Here is a 21300-nt window from a genome sequence, read left to right as displayed (position 1 = left end):
TCCATAAAATATTAATGAAATTAGTTTATTTGAAACCATGAGTCTGTACACACCATGAAGGAACCATCTGCACCAACCTCAGAAAGAAAAAAAAACAGTCAAGCATCCAATTACACTTAAAACAGTGTGAAGACCTGCATCATACCCACCTATTCAAGTTAAACATGTAACAAAAAGAATGCTTCTGTGAGTTAAGTGGTGTATACTGATCACCATGCAAATGATCCATTTACATATTAAAGAGCACATTTTCAGGATCATTTCACCAGCAAGCACAACTTGGGTCAAACAATGTTTGAAAAAAAAGTTTTGGGGTTTGTTTTTAATATTTATGGAACGCATGTGTGGAGCTATTCATCCTCAACATACACGTAGATGCATGCCAGGACTTGGCCTCAAAAAGCAGGGGCATATTTTTGTAAGAATCATCAAAAAGGGGTCTTTAATTGTTTTCTCTCCATTTAGTTCTTTTTTTAGGGTTAGAGTAAGAGTTAACCCTAACCCCAATCATTTCTCCAGAAAAATTGCTCAATTTTTTATTTGCCTCCGAAATACTCACCTGTCAAATGTGAAATAATATTCACATTAACCATGGGCACGGCAAACATTTTCTAAACAAAACAAAAATGTCAAAGAATGTCATATGTGTCAAATCTTGTTTTTGCTATTCGTCAAATGAAGAATAAAGTGTAGGAAAAGATAAGTGGTTAATCAAACCAGTAACAAGTATTTGCAAATATTAATTGACTTAGGTTTTGTGGACACATGTAGCACAAATGTAAGAAATGAACTGGCTCAATGTCTTGGTACAATAATAACTACAGCAGCAACATAACACCATCAGTTTGATTCTCAATGCATTATAAAAAAGGTAAATAAGCACTGTGAAGATTCTTTGGCATGCCTGGAAAATACAATCTGGTTTACCAGTAACGTAAAGGCTACATGTTATAGAAAATGAGAGAATTGAAGCGAGCGAGTGAAAATTGTATGTGTTTTTGATCAACTGTTTTTTTAATTTCTCCCCAATTTGGTAGTTGCCAATTCCCCCCATTCATGTTTGTATAGTCCCTGTCACTGCCAACCCCTACTGTTTAGTCTGGGGATGGTGTAGACCAGCGGCTCTCAAAGTGGGGTCCGTGGACCCCCTGGGTTCGTTGAGGAGGTTCTAAAGGGCCCCTTACAGGTCTGTAACTCTGGTGCAAATGGACCATGTGTATACTCAGAGTTATGGGGATCCTTGAAATAAATAAAAAGTTGAGAACTACTGGTGTAGATAAGCACATCTCCTCAGATACACGTGACGCCACCAGGCGCTTCCTTTTACTCGACAGTGAGAAGTTTCTCAGGGAGGGTGTAACGCATGCTGAGGAACACAATATCCACTTCAGTTTGGCTCCCTGCTGAACAGGTGCCGTGATCAACCTGTAGGAGTATCTAGTGCAGCGACAGCCGGCTTCCCTCTCTCAACCACGGCCAATTGTGTTTGCTGAAATGCCCGGCGAACCCCAGTCTCCACAGAGGTGGGCAGGAACTTTACCCCTGTACCATTCGGACAACCCTTCAGCGAGTTGTGTCGTTTCCATTTCTTCTCACAGTATTGTCATGAAACTAGGTTTGTCACCGTAAGAGATCATCCATTGACATATGTGCTACGTTTGAGTAACCCCTTTTCCATGAGCCTTTATCCTCTATGATGTGTAGTATCTTATACAATGTGGTAAAAGAGACACGCTACTCGATGCCATTTGTGCCAAATGGAACCAATCTGTCACACGTGTAAACCTGTGAAGGTGTAGAACTTAAACGTAATATAGGCACAATCTCACTAGCAGCAGTGGTGTCTTAATTGGCCAAATCTACACAACAGGAAAGTCCCAATTGACTGATAGGAATGAAAGCTCTGTTTATGATATCTGATCAGAACAGATACCTGGAAGGCACTCTTCAAGGAGGGAAACATGAATGCAATCACCTGAATGCGTCCAGCAGCATCTAACAAAACTTCGAAGTGGATGCAGCAGTGTTTATGAGGACAGCACCATACTGAACTCACTGTGCTTTTCAGAACATGACGGATGAGCAAAAATATCATATTTCTACTCTGCAAAGCAAAAATCATATAATCCTCACTTTTCACAGTGTTTTGTGAGTTTGAGTTCAGACAGATGGAAACAATAGTGTACCTAGTACAATGAGCCAGTTTCTGATAAAAGATATCAGAGGCACAGTGATACGTTTTGTGGCATATATTTTGTGGCAATGTTGCAACTTCAACTTCACCATCAGGAGTCCTCACTGGCCCTCTTACGAGACTGGTCCCCTCTGAAAAAAAGAAAACAGTTCATCAGTGACTTGCAAAACACAGCATCAAAAAGTGAGCTACGATCATATTATTGAGGTCACACACACAGATGATATGCGGTTCTGAGACGTTTTGATCTTGCACTACTAAAGCTCTATATATATTTAGTAGCCGATTTATATTTAGTAGCCGATTTATACTTACAACGATTTGCGCTGCGACGTGTTGTGAACTGGTAGATTAACAAGTATAACTAAGGCTTAATGTGAACTGCTCCATCCCCAAAAGTGAAATATAAATCACATTTTATCAGCCTTTGTGTAGAAATAGATCTACCAACCTCTGTTAACACAAGATCAAGTGTGGATAATCTATTAGCTCCACAATACAATGAAGTTCCCACAACTTAAACACTATTCCCCTCTAGTGGCTCCGTACTAAGGGCAGGTACACACTGCAGGACCTTAAAGTGGTCGGGGGGTCATCTGATCGTTAAGCATAACACACTGCAGGAGTATATTTCTTGAAATCGTCGCTCAAATATCCTTGTGGTTTTCACACTATACGATTGATCACCGACTAGGGATCACACACACTGTAGGACAGTTCACTAGGATGCTATCCAGACCCGATACATACATTTGTTTTTATTCCAATTCATTTAAACCGACGTCTCATGGAAACGTGCACAGCTCCCGTGATATGCGCGAGACCGAGACAGGACGCTATTGATTGTTGAAATTAAATCATTAATTCTCTATTTCTCTGTATGTATCTCTCTCTCTCTCTCTCTCTCTCTCTCTCTCTGAAACAAGTCCACCAGCTTAAAAGTGCGCAATGAAACTCAGTAACAGCGTTGCCATGTCCGCTTATTATAAGCTACTTTGGGCTTGTTTTTCTGTAGAGTTGCTTGTAAATATTGGTTGTTGCGGCCGGGGTGCGTTTTTTGGGCTTATTTGTGTAGTTGCTTATTTGGCCTTGTTTCCTAATGTTGTTTAAACCAGTGGTTTAAATAACACATAATATGTATTTGTCCGCAGACCCCCCTTCTGAAAATATGTTGTGCCATCAATCATAGACCCCCATACAAGATTTGTGTGGATTTGGAAAATATTCCACAATTTTCTCAAGATCTTTCTTTGAAAATAGCTGCGACGTGCTGTGAGCTTGTAGATCGGCTATTTTCAAATATCCAATGTATTTGTAAATAGGTTTAAAGTGCTCAAGTGGCCTTTTCTTGGGCTTGTTTTCATAGACCTGGTTGCTTATTTCTCTCGCAACATCTGGCAACGCTGTTCAGACACAGCGTGCACATGCTGCACTCACAAACACACACACACACACACACACACACACACAGACACACACAGAGCTCGCTCTCTGTCTCTGTCTCTGTCTCTCTGTACAATTCCTCTAAAATAAACAGCCCACCAGGCTCGCTCACTCTCTCATTTTGTTTTATAATGTTAACTTAATACAGGACTGGACGGTAATATTGCGGTAGGGACTGTTTGTTGTGGTCAGATCCAGCGACGGTCCCCTAGCCACGGTGGCTGTAATGTGCTCTCATTGGCTGTAGCGTGGATCTCCTCGCAGACCCTTTCATACTGTATGATACTGTCCGATCTCCTGTCTGCGACAGGGCCGAATAACTAACCAGATAGATATTTGAAAACGGTCGCAAAGCCATCCTAGAGCGGATGATCGGCCAGAACGTGTCGCTGTGCATTATCTCGCCGATCAAAGGCCGATCTGCGTCAGATCGGGAGGTTTTGTCGGCGAGCGCCAAAAAAGGTCGCAGACAGCATTATCGGACCAAATGTCCTGCAGTGTGTACCTGCCCTAAGAAAAGGTTTTGTTAGGAAAACATTTGAATAATATGGGCTCTGTTGGGTGGCATAAACTTCCCATATCAATCAAACCCATGACCATAATGCAGAAAATTAAACCAAGTGTTAAAATAGTGGTTTATGAATCAAGAACAGGATATATGGGATAGAGCTGTCAGATAGTGTTTATTAGTCTTTATATATTATTAGTCTTTATGTATGCACTACGCAAATGGCAATATCTATATTTGTGTTAAAATATTTATCATCTTTGTGTCCGCAACGTAAACAAGTCAGCTTGCTTGACTACTGAATTAAGTTGACGATTAATTGTCCCTCAAATAATTGCGATTAACGATTTAATTGTGTGTTTGGCGTTGAACATTGGAACATGTGAATAAAAACGTAATTTGTGTTTGCCTTTTAGGCTTCGTAATCAAAAATTGCACACCTGGGGTAGATATGACAAATAACTGAAATATACAAAGAAATTACTGACATATTATTTAATAATTTTCAAAATAGTAGAAATAGTTGATTGAAGTTTTGAAGTTGATTGAAGTTTTTAAATAGCAGATCTACAAGCTCACAACGCGTTGTGAGCTTGTAGATCTGCTATTTAAAAAAAATTGGGAAAATGTATGAACATTTTTCAACATAGATACGATTATGACTATTATGCAAAATAATTGTGATTATCTCAAATAATTAGGCAATTGTGTAATATAATTGTGACAGGCCTAACTGTCAGTAGACAAGACACTAGACACCTTTGAGGACTGCAGTGAAAATGCTTTGTGTTCACAATCATCCATCATTTTATGATGCATATTCATCAATCAATTAATCAATCAATCAATTTAGTAGGTTAATAGCTGTGAGCATCCTGCAACTCACCTGGGGAAGCCATTCATGGAGAGCTCCATCTGTAATTTCTGGTCATGAGCAGCGTAATCCAACAGTTGAGACTCCACAGCAGGAGGGTTGATTTGTGGAATAAATCCAGAGAAGAGACTGGGAGCCAACTGGGCCCATTCTAAAAGAAAAAAGGAGGTCAACAGATTTTCCTTAACCACTTAAACCAAATACTTAGTTGACCATATTACCATGGGCTATACTAAATATCTTCACCAAAATGGCCGATCTACAAGCTCACAATGCTTCGCGGCACCTTTTGAGCTTGTAGATTTTTGGCAATTGTTCCTCCCAGAATAGCGATGCTACGGATCAAGTGGTTAACAATAAATTAGTTTATGCATGTGCAGTGTAACTGAGATGGTTTGCAACCACACAGGTATACAAGAGTTGTACACCAAAGTAAAGATGTAAAAGATTTTGTTAATCCCATTTAGAAGGTTTTGTGTCCTATACATCCTATACAGGGTTTAGCATTATGTTCACAGGGAACTTAAAGGTATCATGACATTCATTTTCACTTTTTTTTATTTTCAATGTTTTATTTGGGGTTTTATGACCTCAATTACACCCAAAAAACCTGAACTTAAAACATTCAGTGGATTTTCTGTGGTCTGGGGTTTTCTGAATAATTAGGCTGAAAAGTAATCTGAGCTTGGCCCTTCGACAGTGAGGTCACTGTCGAATAATCCCGCCCACTCTCCTCCTCGCCCCTCCCCTCCCCTATCCTTTCCTTTGGGGGGGGCGGAGCAGAGGCGATGATTGACAGGCAAAATCCCTCACCAGCGACACCCGCAGGCAAAGATTTCTTTTTTCATTGCAGTTGAAAAGGCTTTAGAAATGTGAGAGAAAAACACCTGCCATGGATCACTGGAATGGAATTTTCACTTAATACTTTTTGTACAATTTTGAAGGACCAGGACAAAGACTTTGAATGTGGTGTAAAAGTGAATGTCATTAAACCTTTAACATACAGTACTGATGTTTAATATGTCAGTGCATGACATTTATGTGACATTAAATAAGACACTATACATTATTTCAACGTCTGGAAGAACACGCAGCAGTTCCTAGGTTAGCTAGACATAACCATGATTTATACTTGGTTGTGTGCCGTGTGTTGTGCATGGAATATATTAGGTTTACAAGTTCACTGTGAACTTTTTTCAGTGCACAACACTGGCACACAACTACCTGTAAGTCAGGCTTTAGCGGTTCAAGGAAAGGCTAAGTTAAAATCAGCAGATGTGCTCAGAAGGGGGGCTTACCTGGCCGAAGACTATAAAGTCCTTTAACCACGTTGGCCATCGTTGACGGTTGCACTTGGAAGGGCATGGAATGTGCTTTGATGAGAAGAGCTAGGGAGGACATACGTAATAATTATGTATGTTATAGTTAATGGCTTTCTTTAAGAAAGAACCCTCCCGTGTCAAAACCCCTAGAGGAACATGATAGATAAGAGAGCAAAGAAACTGATCAAATCCACAACAAGAATGCAAGCTAACTGAGGAAACCGTTACAAGTTTAAGCAAGAGTTTAAGCAACTTTTCAGTTACATAATGTATGTTCACAACTCACTGAAATAGAATATGATTACTTTTATGGCCTTTCTGCTTTATTGAGAGGACAGTAAAGTGAAACGAGGAAGTGAACATTTAAGAATTTAAACCAACCCACAATGATGACTTCTTAAGCCACCAAGATGACCCAGAGGCAAAATGTTAAGTCAGAAATGCCATTTGACATAAGTACTGGACTGTATTTGGGTTATGAAAGCTAAGCACTTTACTCACGCATCAGTGTGTTCACATGTTTTTCGGCAATGTGGTCAGCAAACAACTTCATCAAATCTTCTTTTAGGTCTCTGTTTAGCTTTGTCTCGATGTAAAACTTGTTCTGAAAACAGCAAATGGGTAAAATATTGATATACTTGTATGCTCTTGAGCTAGGATAATAGTGTGGATAAGATTATCTCCCCAATATCAGCAAAAAAGCTCTAGTGCCATGTGTGGTAAATAGAGTAAATCATTTTCAAATAAATGCATACCATGTACATGAATACAGGAACTATACACTGCAGTGAAGCTATGTACTGGCTCAGTGCTTGGTTGAAGTTTTCAATGAAGTTCTCGGGTGGACTGGTCTGGAGAATAAAATAGACAACATGTTATCATATTGTTTCGTACAAGCAAATAAACATGGGCTACAGTAGGTCTTTCTTACTTCTAAATGGGAGGAAACCCGTTGTAGATGAGCAGTTATTTTTGATGTCAGATCTCTGTAGAGCAATTCAGAGTGCTGCTGACAGACACATTTGTAGACGTAACTAGGAAAAAAGAAGACAGAAATTCATATCAAATACACCCTGTAGAGATGCAATTTGATTTGCAATGTTGGAAGTTACATACTAACTATGTACTACAGAGGGTATTCTATTAAATAGTCCCTTAACAGATTCCTTGGCAATGGAGCTTTAATCACATACCGTAGATCCATCATCTGGTGGTCAGGGCACATTTGAATTTATTTTTAACCATTAGCCCTTATTTGTTGCCAGCATTACCACAATAGAATCAAGCCCCCTGGTGCTTTTTGTGTTATCCTGTTAGCATAGTTCTTTTTTTCCTCCTTTTTCTCATGTCATCATTTCCAATTTACATGATCCTAAAATACCTTGTGCATTACCTTCAAACTTAAAGAAGAATACAATCTTGGCTTTAGTCTATATTGCCATACCTGTATATCTGTGCATAAGAAATGGAGATGTGGTTTGTGGGATTCTGGACAAGGAGAAGATCAATTGCTTTCTCCAGGTTTGGCCAGTGATTGTTTTGGTAGTCCTCCACAGCCATGGCATTCAAAACTGAAGAAAGAGAAGAAAGGTTCTGATCATAACCCTTTAGATTAGATAACACTTTTACATGAGTGTTGTGAGATGGTAGATCTGCTGTTTTCACCAAACCTTCACCCAGGATGGGTTCAGGTTGTTAACCAATTAATGCTCAACCACTTGAGCCATATTTTATACTTTAGGCTATATTACATAGTGCAAAATAGCTATGACGAGGTCAGCTTGTAGATCCATTTGGGAGCATTTTTAAAGGGGTGTACAAACGTTTTGAAACGGAAACATCCACCAAGTATGCTTGTTACAACAGCCCAATGTAGTATGCCTATTTCTTCATGATAATTACGTTTTTACTAAGCAAAAGGAAGTAATAGTTACTGAAATCAATACGCCAAAAAAAAGAAAAGGTTCCACAAGAAAAAAAGTGTTCTCGATTTCTGTATCAGTTGAAGGCTACCTCTGTTCCTTTTCTGAAACTCTGCATGGATACAGGTCAGGATAGGTTGGCCCTAGGGACATCTGGGCACCTCGATGTCAAATTAGCTATTTTGTCCAAAATGTAAAAAAAAAAAAAAAAAAAGTCTCAAATACTGTAATGTAAAGTATACATTATGTGAACATGCAGGGTACATCATTATCAGACTTATATTTATCCTTCAACTTATTGTTTAAGCCCAAAAATGACTGGATATAGCAATTGTACAAATATTAGACCTTAATTGTCTAATGTTTAAGCATGTTCTAATCATGTATACTTTACTTAAGTTTACATTTCTCAAATATTCTATTCTTTAACATTTTGGACAAAACTGCCGTTGAAGGCACTGCTGTACCTTTTCTGAACCTCTCTGCAGACCTCCACCAAGTGAGTTAAAACTTCACCTGATTGCATATTTGCGAATGCAGCGAGATGATAATTAATGATCTCTCCCATCGTCAGTATGTTGATGAAACGTGCCAAACAATCCTGTTCTTCAAAGAAAACATTGACTAATGTAATGAAGCCTATGATCAAGCTGATGGATCATAGGCTATACAGCGTGCGCGTGCACAATCAACCACACAGTACACCATAAGCATGCATTATCAGACCAACGTGGGACAGCCACATGCCAGGTGTTTTGATGAGGTTTTGATTGTGTGACACCCAGTGGTGTAAAGTAACTAAGTACATTTACTCAAGTGCTGTACTTAAGTACAATTTTGAGGCATTTTTTCACTTTACTGGAGTATTTCAAATGTTCAGTACTTTTACTTCTACTCCACTACATCTCAGAGGCAAATATTATGCTTTTACTCCACTACAATTATTTGAAAACTTTAGTTCGTTACACTGTAGATGTTTATTATTACAAAATATACATTACCCACTTCAGGTTCAGGCCTATATACATTTTAGCCATTTGAAAATAGCCGATCTACAAGCTCACGCTTGTTATTTTCTGCTGCCATTTTCCAAATAATTTATACATTTGAAAACTTGTGAAATGGGACATTCTGCACAATGAGTACTTTTTTTTTGGTACTTTTACTCAAGTACATTTTTAATTCCGGACTTTTACTTGTAACAGAGTATTTCTAAATTGCAGAATTGATACTTTTACCTAAGTAAAACATTTGAGTGCTTTTTCCACCACTGGCAAACACTAGAGCGCCCCCGAGTCAAGCCAGTTAGATTTCACTTCAGTGAGTGCTCATCTTTCTTGTAAAAAAAACAATATGCAGTGCAAGAAACCATAAGGTTTGACATTGGGTGAATGTTTCGCCTAATACGTCTGTCTGCTACCATGTGGCTGCCTGCAGCAGTATCAATGAATACATAAGGTGAATAGGTCATCTCAAATAGTTAACTTAATCCAATTAGTAGGCTAGGCCTATAGTTACAGCATGGGTTTATCATCATATTTAGTTTATCACTATTGAAGCAAAGTTGATAAACTACTGTATGTGAATGCTTGGTAGTAGGATTATTGTTGTGCAAAGGGAAGGACTTGGCAGCAGACAGATTCGTCATGTCTGGTTCCATGCAGCCAACGGCCTGCTGCACACACACACACACACATACCGATAGCAGTGCATGCATCCAGGGATAGGCTGTAAACACGTCGAGTCTAATCGATTAATTAGTTTCGACAGCCAGCAAACCGACCGATTGCTTATCGCTTCATACGCATGCTGGAGGGAAACTTACCAAACTTTGAGGTGGAGTTGAGAGTGAATGTGCCTCCAGCAGCAGCAGCAGCAGCAGCAGCAGGACTACAGTCTGTCTCACTGACTTCACTGCTCTCACTGCTAGAGTCTGAGTCCATGAACTTTGCACCTCCGGTGGTGCTGAAGGAACAAAGCTTCTCTGGTTCTCCTGGTTGTTCTCCTCCTCCTCGCTGCACCCCGGTCACCGGGGAGGAGGAGGAGGAGTAGGGCAGAGGCTGAGGAACATCTGACAGCTGCCTCCTGAGATACGAGTGGACGTTCGCACTGCATGGACAATAGTTGTGGTTGTGGTCATCGTTCGATTCAAACGTGTCCTCTTCCATGTCCTCCATGCTCATGTCTCGGCGCTCCTGTTGTTCTGAAATCTAGGCTGTTGTGTTATTATAACCCAACGGATTTACAAATCAGGATAAAAAGAGAAAGTGCCAACCGTCTTGGTTTACCATCTCGCTTGCTTGGTTTGTGCTGCTGTTGTAGTTATAGTTTACGATACGTCGCAACGCCGGAACATTGAGGGTGCCGGGTAATGTAGTTCTTTACACATGGGAGGTAAAGGTCATATTATGCGCTAGGGGGCGCACCTTTGAAACGAACTCGTTATGGCAGTAATACACTTTGTGTATAGATGTTGCATTTGAAATAACGGGAATGCGTGGTCAGTGTTTAAAGAGTTTTTGTTTTACTTATAATAAACCCCACTGTAGATAATGTACAACTGCAATGTATAAAATTATCATTCCCTTGAACAGTAAACAAAACATGAGGCTTAAATTAAATGGCATGTTAATGTTTGCGTAGACAGATCAAACACAAATTGGCTCATTTGTCTACTAAAGAATAGAACTGAGGTGTTTTTTCTTTTCCTACAGGCAGCAGGCTTCAATAATCTACAATAAATGATAATGGTCAACCTTTCTGCTTTATCAAAAGTGATATTGACAACAAAACCTGTCTTGTAAATAGGAAAAAGTGCTGTTTCCTCAATGTTGACTTACCGAACATAGTCCTAAGGCTTATAACTTTGTATAACTTTTTACAGATAAAAACTATCACCTACTCTTTGCTGAGTATGTCTCTCGTTAGAGTATAAAAATAAGCGGCTTGACCGTATAAAGTAGCTGCCAAATGTCAGAAGGATAACATTGTCAATTATATTTCTCTCCAGTATTTACATGACAGGTTAAAGACACAAAGTTAATGACAGCTTGGGTTGGGGAAGTGTTCTTTGGTTTAGATTGAATTGAAGATCACATTCCTTTTTTTTTCAGTATGTAGAGTTGAACTGTTTGTAATGCAGGTTGGGCAACATGTCCGAGCGCCCACCACTCAATGAACAGTAGGTTACGAACATTTACATATTTCATGCCAGTGACATGTATACAATGAAGAACGCATTGAGAACATATGTTACATTGTGAACCGAGATCTACTGTTGCAATTCTTGCTATTGGTTGATTGTAAATATTGGCAAATTTAGTAATTGAAAAGCTTGTTCTACTGTTGCACCCAATGTAAGTTGTAAGTTATAAAATGAGATGAACATGTTGACAGAAATACAAACAAATTTCTGCATTCCAATTCCATTGAGGTGTACACAGTAAGGAGTTTCAGCATACGGGGCACAAAAAATAGAAAAAGGAAATGAGAATGAACTTGAGCTGCATAATCACACAGTGGTCACTCAATCTCATCTTTATGAAAAGTAATAGTAAGGTGGATGAGTCAAAAATATACGAAACATAAAAAAGAAAAGAAAAAAAGGACAATTAGTGCTTTGAGGCATGGTAGTTTACATTTAAAGGTGTGTGGTGCTCTGAACATTGTCAGAAGTACTGTCTGTCTGCGCATTTGATGTGCCCTCATTGGCTAACGTTAGCTTGTGTGGTATTGTGTCTCTGAGGCTAGCCTCTTCCTCTGCCGCTAGCATGTTGGACTCCTCAGCGTCACTCTCTTCTTCCTCCATACCATCAGCACTGCAGCATGAGTCCTCACTCTCACTTCCACAGGAGCTTGACATCTCATCTTCAGAGTCAGAGTATACTTCTGCCCCATGGAAGATGTAGTGGTTCGGTGCTTGGAACAGATACTGACATGCTGAAGGAAAAAATAAATAAACACACACACAATCAGTTGAGTTTAGCTTTGGTGCTTGATATTTTTGTACTGATGTTAAACATAATGTTCCAAAGTGCTCCTCCGCAAGCATAGGAAGCACTGGTTCAATATCTATCAGTATCATCTGCTCAACCTCGTCACAGTGCACTGACAAAATCAATTCACCTGCCATGAGCTTCAAATGCTATTTAGATCACTTTATTACACATTTAATGCTCACATTCACAACTGACCTTGCTTTTGCCATTTGCACGCATACACTACCAAGTACATCATCAGTCACGTGACATGACTGGTCTCATGACATTACTGACATGCGGTTTATACAGTAAAACATTATACTGATTAAGTTTAGTTACTAAAGTCTAAAACATACTCTCAAGACGTTTGCTGATTGGACTTCTGTTGATTCGACTGATCCAGCATCGTCTGCGAACTTCGAGGTTGGAGTTTTGGTTCTTTACTTCTGCAGCTTCTTCTTTTGGCACGTCCTCCACCGGCTCTGAAGACGCGGTTGTCTCTTCCTTAGGAAGCTGGGCATTTGGACAAGGCTCTGGGGGTGTTACATCATCAGCTGCTGCTGCTGCAGCACCATCATCATCACCATCATCATCATCATGTACAGTCTTTGTGACATCCTGACCTTCCGTCTCATCTGATGGCTTGACTGAGTCTGCATTGCATGGACATTCCTCCTGCACATCCTCGCCAGAACCCGACAAGTTGTCACTCGAGGAATGCTGCTCTGTGGGACCCGGTAATCGAGGGGGCTTTTCTGTTATTTCAGTGAGTCTTAAGGTGTTATAGCACAGCTGGTCAAAATCTCCGGCTAGTCGGTGACAGAGCTCGTTAATGATGACGTCACAGTCCCCTAGTAGCTCCACGTCGAAGTTGAGGTGAGGCAGCTGTTCCCGGTTTATAAGTACCTGAGGCACTTCATGAGGAATGGAGTCTGGATGGAGAAAGACAATAGGGGCGCTGTTACAAATGCATGGATTTACTGAGTCTTATTAAACAAAAGAAAAACAATACACTGATGCATGCATTGCAAACATACTTGGGATGAGAGCAACTGGTCGGACTTTAAGCGATGAGCCGATGACGATCAAAAGGTCCACCTCATCCTTATCCTGTTTCATGGCTCTGTGGAACATTTCTGGAAGATTCTCTCCAAAAAAGACAATATCAGGCTTCATGATTGCCAAGGGAATATCTGAGGGACATCGTGGACAGCGAGGGACAACCTGCAAGAGGAATACAGTTTCAGCATCGTAATTTTAAATCTGCTTCACTCATAGTCAAGTGGGTTGGCCACAAGTAATACAATAGAATGACAAACTGGGACATACGATCATTTAAAACAACTTGATGATAAAAGGTATGCTGAATGTTCCAATATGAATTGTGATACATGTGGACACAGATTTTCCAACATCATTTATTTCAGTACTTAAAAAACACTTAAACCCTCTATTGTTAGTCAAATGGAACCCTCTATTTTTAGTCAAATGGACCCGAGTTACAACTGTACTTGGACTGATTTTGTCCAGCGTCCTCTATACCAAAAATAGCTGATCAACAAGCTCACAACCCATCGCAATTATTATAATTTTAACTGTTTTATGTATAACTTTGGAGTCAGATTTCACTTTATACTGAGTGGTTCAGCAAGTACCTGGTTAAATATGTCTTCCCTTACAGCCTCACAATCCACTTTGTGTTTACAGACGAGACATCTTGCAGTTGCAAATGACCCTGAAACAATTAAAAGTATTATTGATCTTGATCACTGCAGTATTTTTAACAAAATATATTGATCTTTTTATATAAGCTATATAAAACTTACCATGACACTGGATAATCCTCTGAACACCAGCCACTTGTTCTAAAGTATCGATGTTCTGTGTGTAATTCCGTAACAGCTTCCCCTGCTTATCCAGCATAGATATGAACTTGTGACAGGGTGATGGCTGGAACTGACCTGGGTAAATCTCCTGCAACGAAAGAGACATTGTCAAAATACCCATTTGTATACACTTAATCCGCTTGAATGGCAAGTAGGGCTGCAACTATTGATTATGTTTTTCACGATTCTTCTATTGATTACCTTTTTGATTAATCAAGTAATTGAGAAGCGCATTTTTTTTAAATATAAAAAAATATATATCAGTGAGTCGATTAACCAGTTAAGCGTTATTTCATGTTACTTTGTCACATATTAATGTAGAGCAACAATAGCACAAAAAGATCAGCTATTTTCTTTTTTTATTATTAATTTTTTTAAATCTTTTCAACTGTAATGACATGCCCAAAATAGGGATTGATTATTGATAAATATCGATTATCGATTGAGAAAAACATATTCGATTAAATAGATTTATTTCGATTAACTGTTGCACCCCTAATGTCAAGTACTACATTTTAAATTTTGACTAGTCAGCAATGAAACAAGGGTGCACAGTAAACAAACCTTTGCAAATTTGAAGAAGGGTCTTGGGTCTCTTCTAAAGTACTCGATATCAAACATAGCTTGTGGGTCTGGAAGATCAGGGAAATCTACAGCAAGCCTTGCATAAATACCATCCCTAGAACGAAAGTCTGGTATTCCACATGAAACAGACACCTATGGAAACAAAGAGGGCAAAGTCAATCAGAGTTAGTGAGAAACCTCTACAATACTACATTTTAAGGGTTCACACTAAATACACCAAAAATAAACTTTTTCCTCTTCCAGATTGTTTTGGTGTCAATTGCCAAGGTTTGGAGTTTTCTGCCATTATCGATTTCTGGCACTTCCTTCTGCATGGAGACTATGCTTCCTAGTGCGCGGTAGAAATATGTTTCCTAAACAATGGGTCGGACTCGGGAGCTTGTATTTTTGGGTGTCAAGCTAAAAAGTTTGGGAACCGCTGATCTAGATTATCATGAGAGCGGGTCATGATTGCTGGATAGTCATTGCTGATGAGTTTTTCTAATTTGTATTTTGAGTAACCTATCCACTTCGTGCCTTGAAGGCCTTTTGTATTTTCTACAAACCAAATGCCATTGAGCTCCATGATATTGTAGGGTGAAAGTAGTAATCGTTAATGGCAGAAATCTCCAAAAAGCAAATCCCGCTGGAACTATCTGGATGGATGGATAGATAGATAGACAGATAGTACTACGGGTAAGAGGAAAATATGTTTTTTCAGGTGAACTCACCCTTTGGCATTTATTATAGGTTAAATTGTAATAAAATGTGTATAATACATACCCCAGCACCAGTCAGAACCAGGATCTTTTTACTTTCATGGAGCAGTCTGACCACATCCTCCAGGGTGTTAATATCCTTGCGCTTCTTTCTTTTTGGAGGTTCTGAGATATTAATTATGATCTGCCACAACGTCATGTCATCTAAATCCGGTGGGAGTACAGTCTCTGGAAGCAAGTCTTTCAGAATGGTCCTCGGGTCAGTCTCTCTCATTATGTGCTGTTGTATGAAACTGTAGGAACCTAGTCAAAGACATAACAACACGTCACCATTTTTAGTCTGAGTTGTTTGTTTCATTGCTGACTGAGTATAGTCCAAATTACTTATAACTGCAATCTGTAACGTTTGTGTCCTGACCGGGATTTGAAACCAGGTCTCTGGTGCAAATGCAAAAGTTTTGACTGCTGAGCTAAAACTGAAAGCCCATTTGGGCAGCGGAGAATATACATTTTGAGCTTCATGCAATACCTAATCTTGTCAGCCTGTCCAGTAGTGGTCCTACCTGACTACAGGATAAATCTTCTAAATGAAACAATAGAAGATTAGGGAACTGCCTCAAACTACCATTAACATACTCCATACAGATAGATTAAAATACCATTTTATTTACTGAAAAATTAAATGAACTGTAACTTTTTGTAATGACCAGTGTTAGTCAAAAATATCAATGATTATATACGGCATATAGAATAAAATAAATAACAGTAATAGGTGAATTAAGATGCCAGCTTCCAGTAAGACGGCATAACTATCTGTCACCTATTTGTGGTTGAGGTGTCCAGTCACTTGAGCTCGCATGTGAAGATCTGTCATCCTCCTCGTTGAGGTCAGGAGTTTCTGCTAGTCCATTTGAAGGAAGTTCCTCCCCAATGAGCCCAAGAACATCTGATTAAACACAGAACACAGTGTATAGGACGATGATTACACAAATGTGAAACAGAATTATACCAACACAGTGATATCTACACTGTTGTGGCATGTAATAACTTACGATGCCACTATTATACAAGTCTATAAGAGTTGACATGAAAGTCAAGAGCATTGGGAAAGGACATGAATAAAATGGCTAATGATGAGTTGCTATTTCACCCAAAGGAATAAAGCTCTAAATGTCTTCTATTAAGTTACTCAGGTAACTTTATCTGTGTCACTCTGAGATCAGAGATTCACGCAGAAAATTGACATTTGGTTCAATATGTACACTCATAGTTAACTTTTTTTTAATTTTTACTACTACTTCTCAAATGTAAAAAGAAAAGTGTCCTGGACTCTCAGTCAGTGATGTACACAGTACTGTACTTAAGTACAATTTTGAGGTGTTTTTTACTTCAGTATTTCCAATTTTCAATACTTCTATTCCACTACATCTCAAAGACAAATATTGTACTTTTACTCCACTATAATTATTTGAACACTTTAGTTACTTTGTTGATTTTGATTATCATTACAAAACGACTTCAGACCTATGTACTTTGGCAATTTGAAAATAGCCGATCTACAAGCTCACACCGCAAAGCGATGTGTTGCGAGCTTGTAGATTTTCAAAGGATTTATATACATTTTAAAACTAAAATGCAAAGCAAAATGAGTACTTTTACTTTTGGTACTTTGAAGTACATTTTGATACCAATACTTTTGTACTTTCACTCAAGTAAATGTTGAATTCCGGACTTTTACTTGTAACAAGAGTATTTCTACATCGCAGTATTGATACTTTCACTTAAGTTACTTTGGGCTCATCATGACAACACGGGGAGCTCTGCTACAACCGTCCCCGGGGCTCATGTCTACCTGTAGCCGCTCCCGTTGCTCCATGAAGCGGGCTGTTCTCCTGCGCTTCCACCGTGGCTTTGCTCTGGGGCTCCGGGATCAGCGGCACTGCCGGGGGTCCATTGTCTCCACCCAGCGCCGCTGCTGGCCTAGACGGTGATGGTGGAACAGGCCCCGGCAGTGCTGCTGCTGCTGCTGCTGCTGCTGCTGCCGGGGCCTGTCCCACCACCGCCATCGCCGGCTCAGCCTCCTCCTTCTCCGCCGCCTCCTCCTGCCGCCCGCGGTTCACCGCCGCCTCCCGGCTGCCCTCGGCGGGCTCCAAAAGCTGCCCCGTCTCGGTGTTTTTCACTCCATGATCTACGATTGCGCTTAAAATCTTGGACTTTTTCGCGACGGGTTCGTCCGTGTCGGACTTGCTCGAGCAGCAGGCCCTGCCGACAGCAATGCTCTCCGTGTCCGCCATCTTCAGCCCGTAGAGCCGCTGAGAAGAAGAACAAGAACTGGGTTGTAAAAAAGAAAAAGAAGAATTCCTTTCCCCGGTCGACAGCTGGTTGATTTGCATGGATCACGTGACCAGTGTTGCCAAGTCTCGTGAGAGAAATAAGCCAACCAACCTCCAAAAACAAGCCAAATCTTGCTAGAGAAATAAGCCACATCGCACCCCTATGATCGCACCTCGCAAAAACAAAGCCAAATATATGGCCATATATTCCTAATAAAAAAAGTATTATATGTAAATATCATTATAATTACTATGTAGGTCTATAATAATTCATGTTTTGGTTATTTATTATGACATTACACACATACTTGAGCCAGGGGCTTAATAAGTAGACACCAGACCGATTCTGTTAGTCAATGAGAAACAAGCCCAAAAAAACGCAACCCGCAACTCAGGCATTTTTTCCCGCAACTCTGGAAAAAAAACAAGCCAAAAGTTGCGGTCAATAAGCGGACTTGGCAACACTGCACGTGACTCCCTCTCCACCAGTAGTGGCGCCTGCCTGGATGTGACTTCTTTTACGTCGATGACGTCAAACCATAACAAAATATGTCATGTGGTTAAAAATTAAAAATCTATATGTGTCAGGAAATGAACCCAACAAATGTTGTTGTATTTGAACACATACTTGGTAGAATGGGCCACAATCTCAAAGTTAGTATTTTTTGACAAGATCGCAAGAGCATACATCTTTTTGAAGCCTTCAAGAACAAAATAGCAGATTTTCAGCTTCTTAAAAAAAAATATATATATATATATATATAGAAAATTATACTTTTCCCCCAATGATTTATGCTCACTGTATAGCTGCAAAGTAACGTGTGTAAACAATGTGCGTTAATCTTATGTCAGTGTATGACATAGCCCTGATATGACTGAGTCTGTCAATGACAGTCATAGATGAACTTCAACGTAGTGTTTGCACTTTCTCCATTTACAACCTGTACATGTACATAAACGTTAAAATTTCAAATATAAAGTCCTTACCCCATGGCCACAAATGTTACAATTCTGTTCGGGTTCTCACAAGTACCTGTATCTTCCGTATTATTCAATAAAAAGCATTTGAATCTGATCGGTGCCCATTTCTCCCTATTTTCTCCATGTGCTTTCAACTACGCGACCTTATCGGTTGTGAGGTGTATTGCACTCTGATACATTATAACTTTATTAGGAAATGGCCACCAATCGGATTAAAATACTTTTTGTTGAACAATATTGAAAATACGGCTACTTCTGAGGACCCGTATATAAGTTTTACATCTGTGGCCATGGTTTAAGCACTTTATATTTTAAATTTGAACGTTTATGTAGATGTGCGAGTCAAAAAGAAGGAAAGTGCAAACACTATGTTGAATTCATCCATGATCATGACAGATGACCGTCTTGCTATGTCTGACAACAAGAACCTAACGGATCTTACATCAGAGTCAGACAACAGGCACAGCAACAGCTGAACAGAACAACAGCCGCTAAGCAGCTGTGATCCTTTAGGGATCCATTTGAAATCCGTCCTATTTGCGAACAGTTTTGCGTGTTTTATGGAGGCCGTTTTGAATTGTAGACCAGAGGACTTGGAGGATTACTACGGTTTATTAGGGTGTGATGAATTATCGTCGGTAAGTGTTGCCACATAGATTTAAAGTGGATTAAGGTCTTTTTGCTGTTTCTTGTCTTTCTCCCGATCAAAATTATAAGTTTAAAAGCTAAAACTGATCAAAGATGACAAAATTCACTATGAAATGTCATCAACAACTTGGCTATTATGCAACCGCACCGCTGGTCCAGAATATAGTCAGTAGCCTACCTGGATCCAGACCTGTAACCAAACCTGTACACAGCCAGACCTGTAAATAATAGCACACAAAACGTCTTATTTTTCTTACAGACTGAACAGATTGTCAACGAGTATAAGATTCGAGCCTTGGCATGCCACCCAGACAAACACCCAGACAATCCAAGAGCAGGTAATCCATTCCTATAATGCACTGATGTGATTTTTTTTTAATGGTATAAAATAATATGTGACCCACACCATAAAAAAGAGAAAGAAAAGAAAAAGGTGTCATCTGCTCAACAACCATACCTTTCTAACTTCTTCTTTCCCTAGTTGTTTTCTGGAATTCATTTCACACATATTAATCATAAGATGTTCACAAGGAAGGCATTTATATTATTTTTTGCCTTAAAAATCATAATAGTGTTTCTATCCATTGCTTTTGATGTTTGTGAAAACATTGCAGTGGAAGATTTTCAAAAGTTGCAAGAAGCCAAAGAGGTTCTGTGCAATGAAAGTAAAAGAAAAAACTATGACCTTTGGAGAAGAAGTGGAATTACCATGCTGTTCCATGACTGGCAAGCCTTGAATGATTCTGTGAAAACAGTAAGTGATTTTATAAATCAATTGCAAATACACCAGCTGTAACTTTATGCCATTGAGGCTATTGCTATTAATTTATCTGGTGAACTGTTTTCAGTCGATGCACTTTGCTGTGAGAACTAAGAAGGAGCCGATGTTGGAGGGGGTGAAGGCACAATACTCTGCTACCTCTGGAGCAGATGATTCTCATTTTGAGCTGGAGACACAAGGAGTGTCCTCACATGAAGAAGTTCCATCCTCAAGTAAGTACAGTTTAAAATAACCTGAAAGTCTTTTGACGAATACATAATTATTTAATTATTGATTGAACCAAAAAGACTGAAAAGTAGAAACCTCTACTACTTAATAAACTAATACGACTGAGGTTGGCTCTGTGCCAATAGCCGATCTACAAGCTCACACAACACACAACAACACAATGTGTGAGCTTATAGATTGGCTCTTTTCAGATAATGTTCCCCTCAGAATCGGGATGCTAAGGTTCAAGTTGTTAAGACGTTTTTGACCCAGCTGTACACCTGATAAATGAGATAACTTTTATCCATGAATTATTCTAGGTGACTACTGCCACCGGCGCTTCCGTTGGACAGGGGACTCACCATCCGGTCTACTGCGGAAGTTCAGAAATTATGAGATCTAAACGTAAACAACATTATTTTAAATTCATTTATTAGTGTTGTCTGTTTCCATGTCATCACATAGTCTGTCACTGTGGTACTAAAGTTGTGTGAAAGTGGTTTGATTGTATGTGGACTGAATTTCTTTTCTTTCTCATTTAAAGTGGAAATAGTTGGCTAAAATTAACAACCTTAAAGCTGCTCTATGTAACTTTCCTGTTCTACCCCGGATTTGAACCGAGGTCTCCTGCGCAAGTGCTGAAATTATAACGACTGAGCTAATGGAGCCTGCCTGCTTGCTCTGGGGGGAATTCGAATTTGGACTTTCAGGTCAAACTTTGTGTCAAACCAGCAACAGGATCATGTCAAAGGTTGTGTCCAGTCCAACCTAGATGTAAAGTTATATTGTATTAACATACTCTACCATACAGATTGGATAAAATGAAAAGTGAATAGATTTACAGTTACTATACCTTTTATTCTCCACTATATAGTCCTATTTTTACACCATTTAAGTGCATTGCTAAAACCCATGTTCTTCTGGAAAATGATTGGGCC

At 39.5% G+C, this 21300-nt stretch overlaps 3 protein-coding genes across 3 annotated transcripts in view; 1 reads left to right on the top strand and 2 right to left on the bottom strand.

Moving 5' to 3' along the window:
- Positions 1-10: 10 nt before the first annotated feature.
- Positions 11-10579, bottom strand: cacul1 (CDK2 associated cullin domain 1). Its single transcript, XM_080449507.1, has 8 exons — positions 10089-10579; positions 7786-7912; positions 7273-7375; positions 7097-7192; positions 6843-6945; positions 6318-6407; positions 5032-5170; positions 11-2325 (listed from the first exon to the last, which is right to left on the bottom strand). The coding sequence occupies exons 1-8, from the start codon at positions 10444-10446 to the stop codon at positions 2286-2288; spliced, it is 1056 nt and encodes a 351-aa protein (XP_080305633.1). The 5' UTR covers positions 10447-10579; the 3' UTR covers positions 11-2285.
- Positions 10580-10777: 198 nt separating this feature from the next.
- Positions 10778-17420, bottom strand: sirt1 (sirtuin 1). The gene is made up of 9 exons (XM_080449214.1): positions 17265-17420; positions 16233-16358; positions 15477-15715; positions 14694-14846; positions 14070-14217; positions 13899-13978; positions 13281-13467; positions 12600-13175; positions 10778-12202 (listed from the first exon to the last, which is right to left on the bottom strand). The coding sequence occupies exons 3-9, from the start codon at positions 15684-15686 to the stop codon at positions 11904-11906; spliced, it is 1653 nt and encodes a 550-aa protein (XP_080305340.1). The 5' UTR covers positions 15687-15715; positions 16233-16358; positions 17265-17420; the 3' UTR covers positions 10778-11903.
- Positions 17421-19169: 1749 nt separating this feature from the next.
- Positions 19170-21300, top strand: part of dnajc12 (DnaJ (Hsp40) homolog, subfamily C, member 12) — a 2732-nt gene continuing 601 nt past the window's right edge. The window contains exons 1-5 of the mRNA XM_080450500.1: positions 19170-19364; positions 19634-19712; positions 19989-20128; positions 20223-20367; positions 20683-21300. The exon at positions 20683-21300 is cut by the window's right edge and continues 601 nt beyond it. Coding sequence (XP_080306626.1) covers positions 19287-19364; positions 19634-19712; positions 19989-20128; positions 20223-20367; positions 20683-20765 — 525 coding nt within the window. The 5' untranslated portion in view covers positions 19170-19286 and the 3' untranslated portion in view covers positions 20766-21300. The remainder of the gene's footprint in view (positions 19365-19633; positions 19713-19988; positions 20129-20222; positions 20368-20682) is intronic.

Source organism: Gymnoscopelus braueri (genome assembly GCF_963280865.1).
Source record: "Gymnoscopelus braueri genome assembly, chromosome: 14".
NCBI lineage: Eukaryota > Metazoa > Chordata > Actinopteri > Myctophiformes > Myctophidae > Gymnoscopelus > Gymnoscopelus braueri.
Note: the sequence above shows the minus strand (reverse complement) of the source record. Positions and strands in the feature narration are given on the sequence as shown.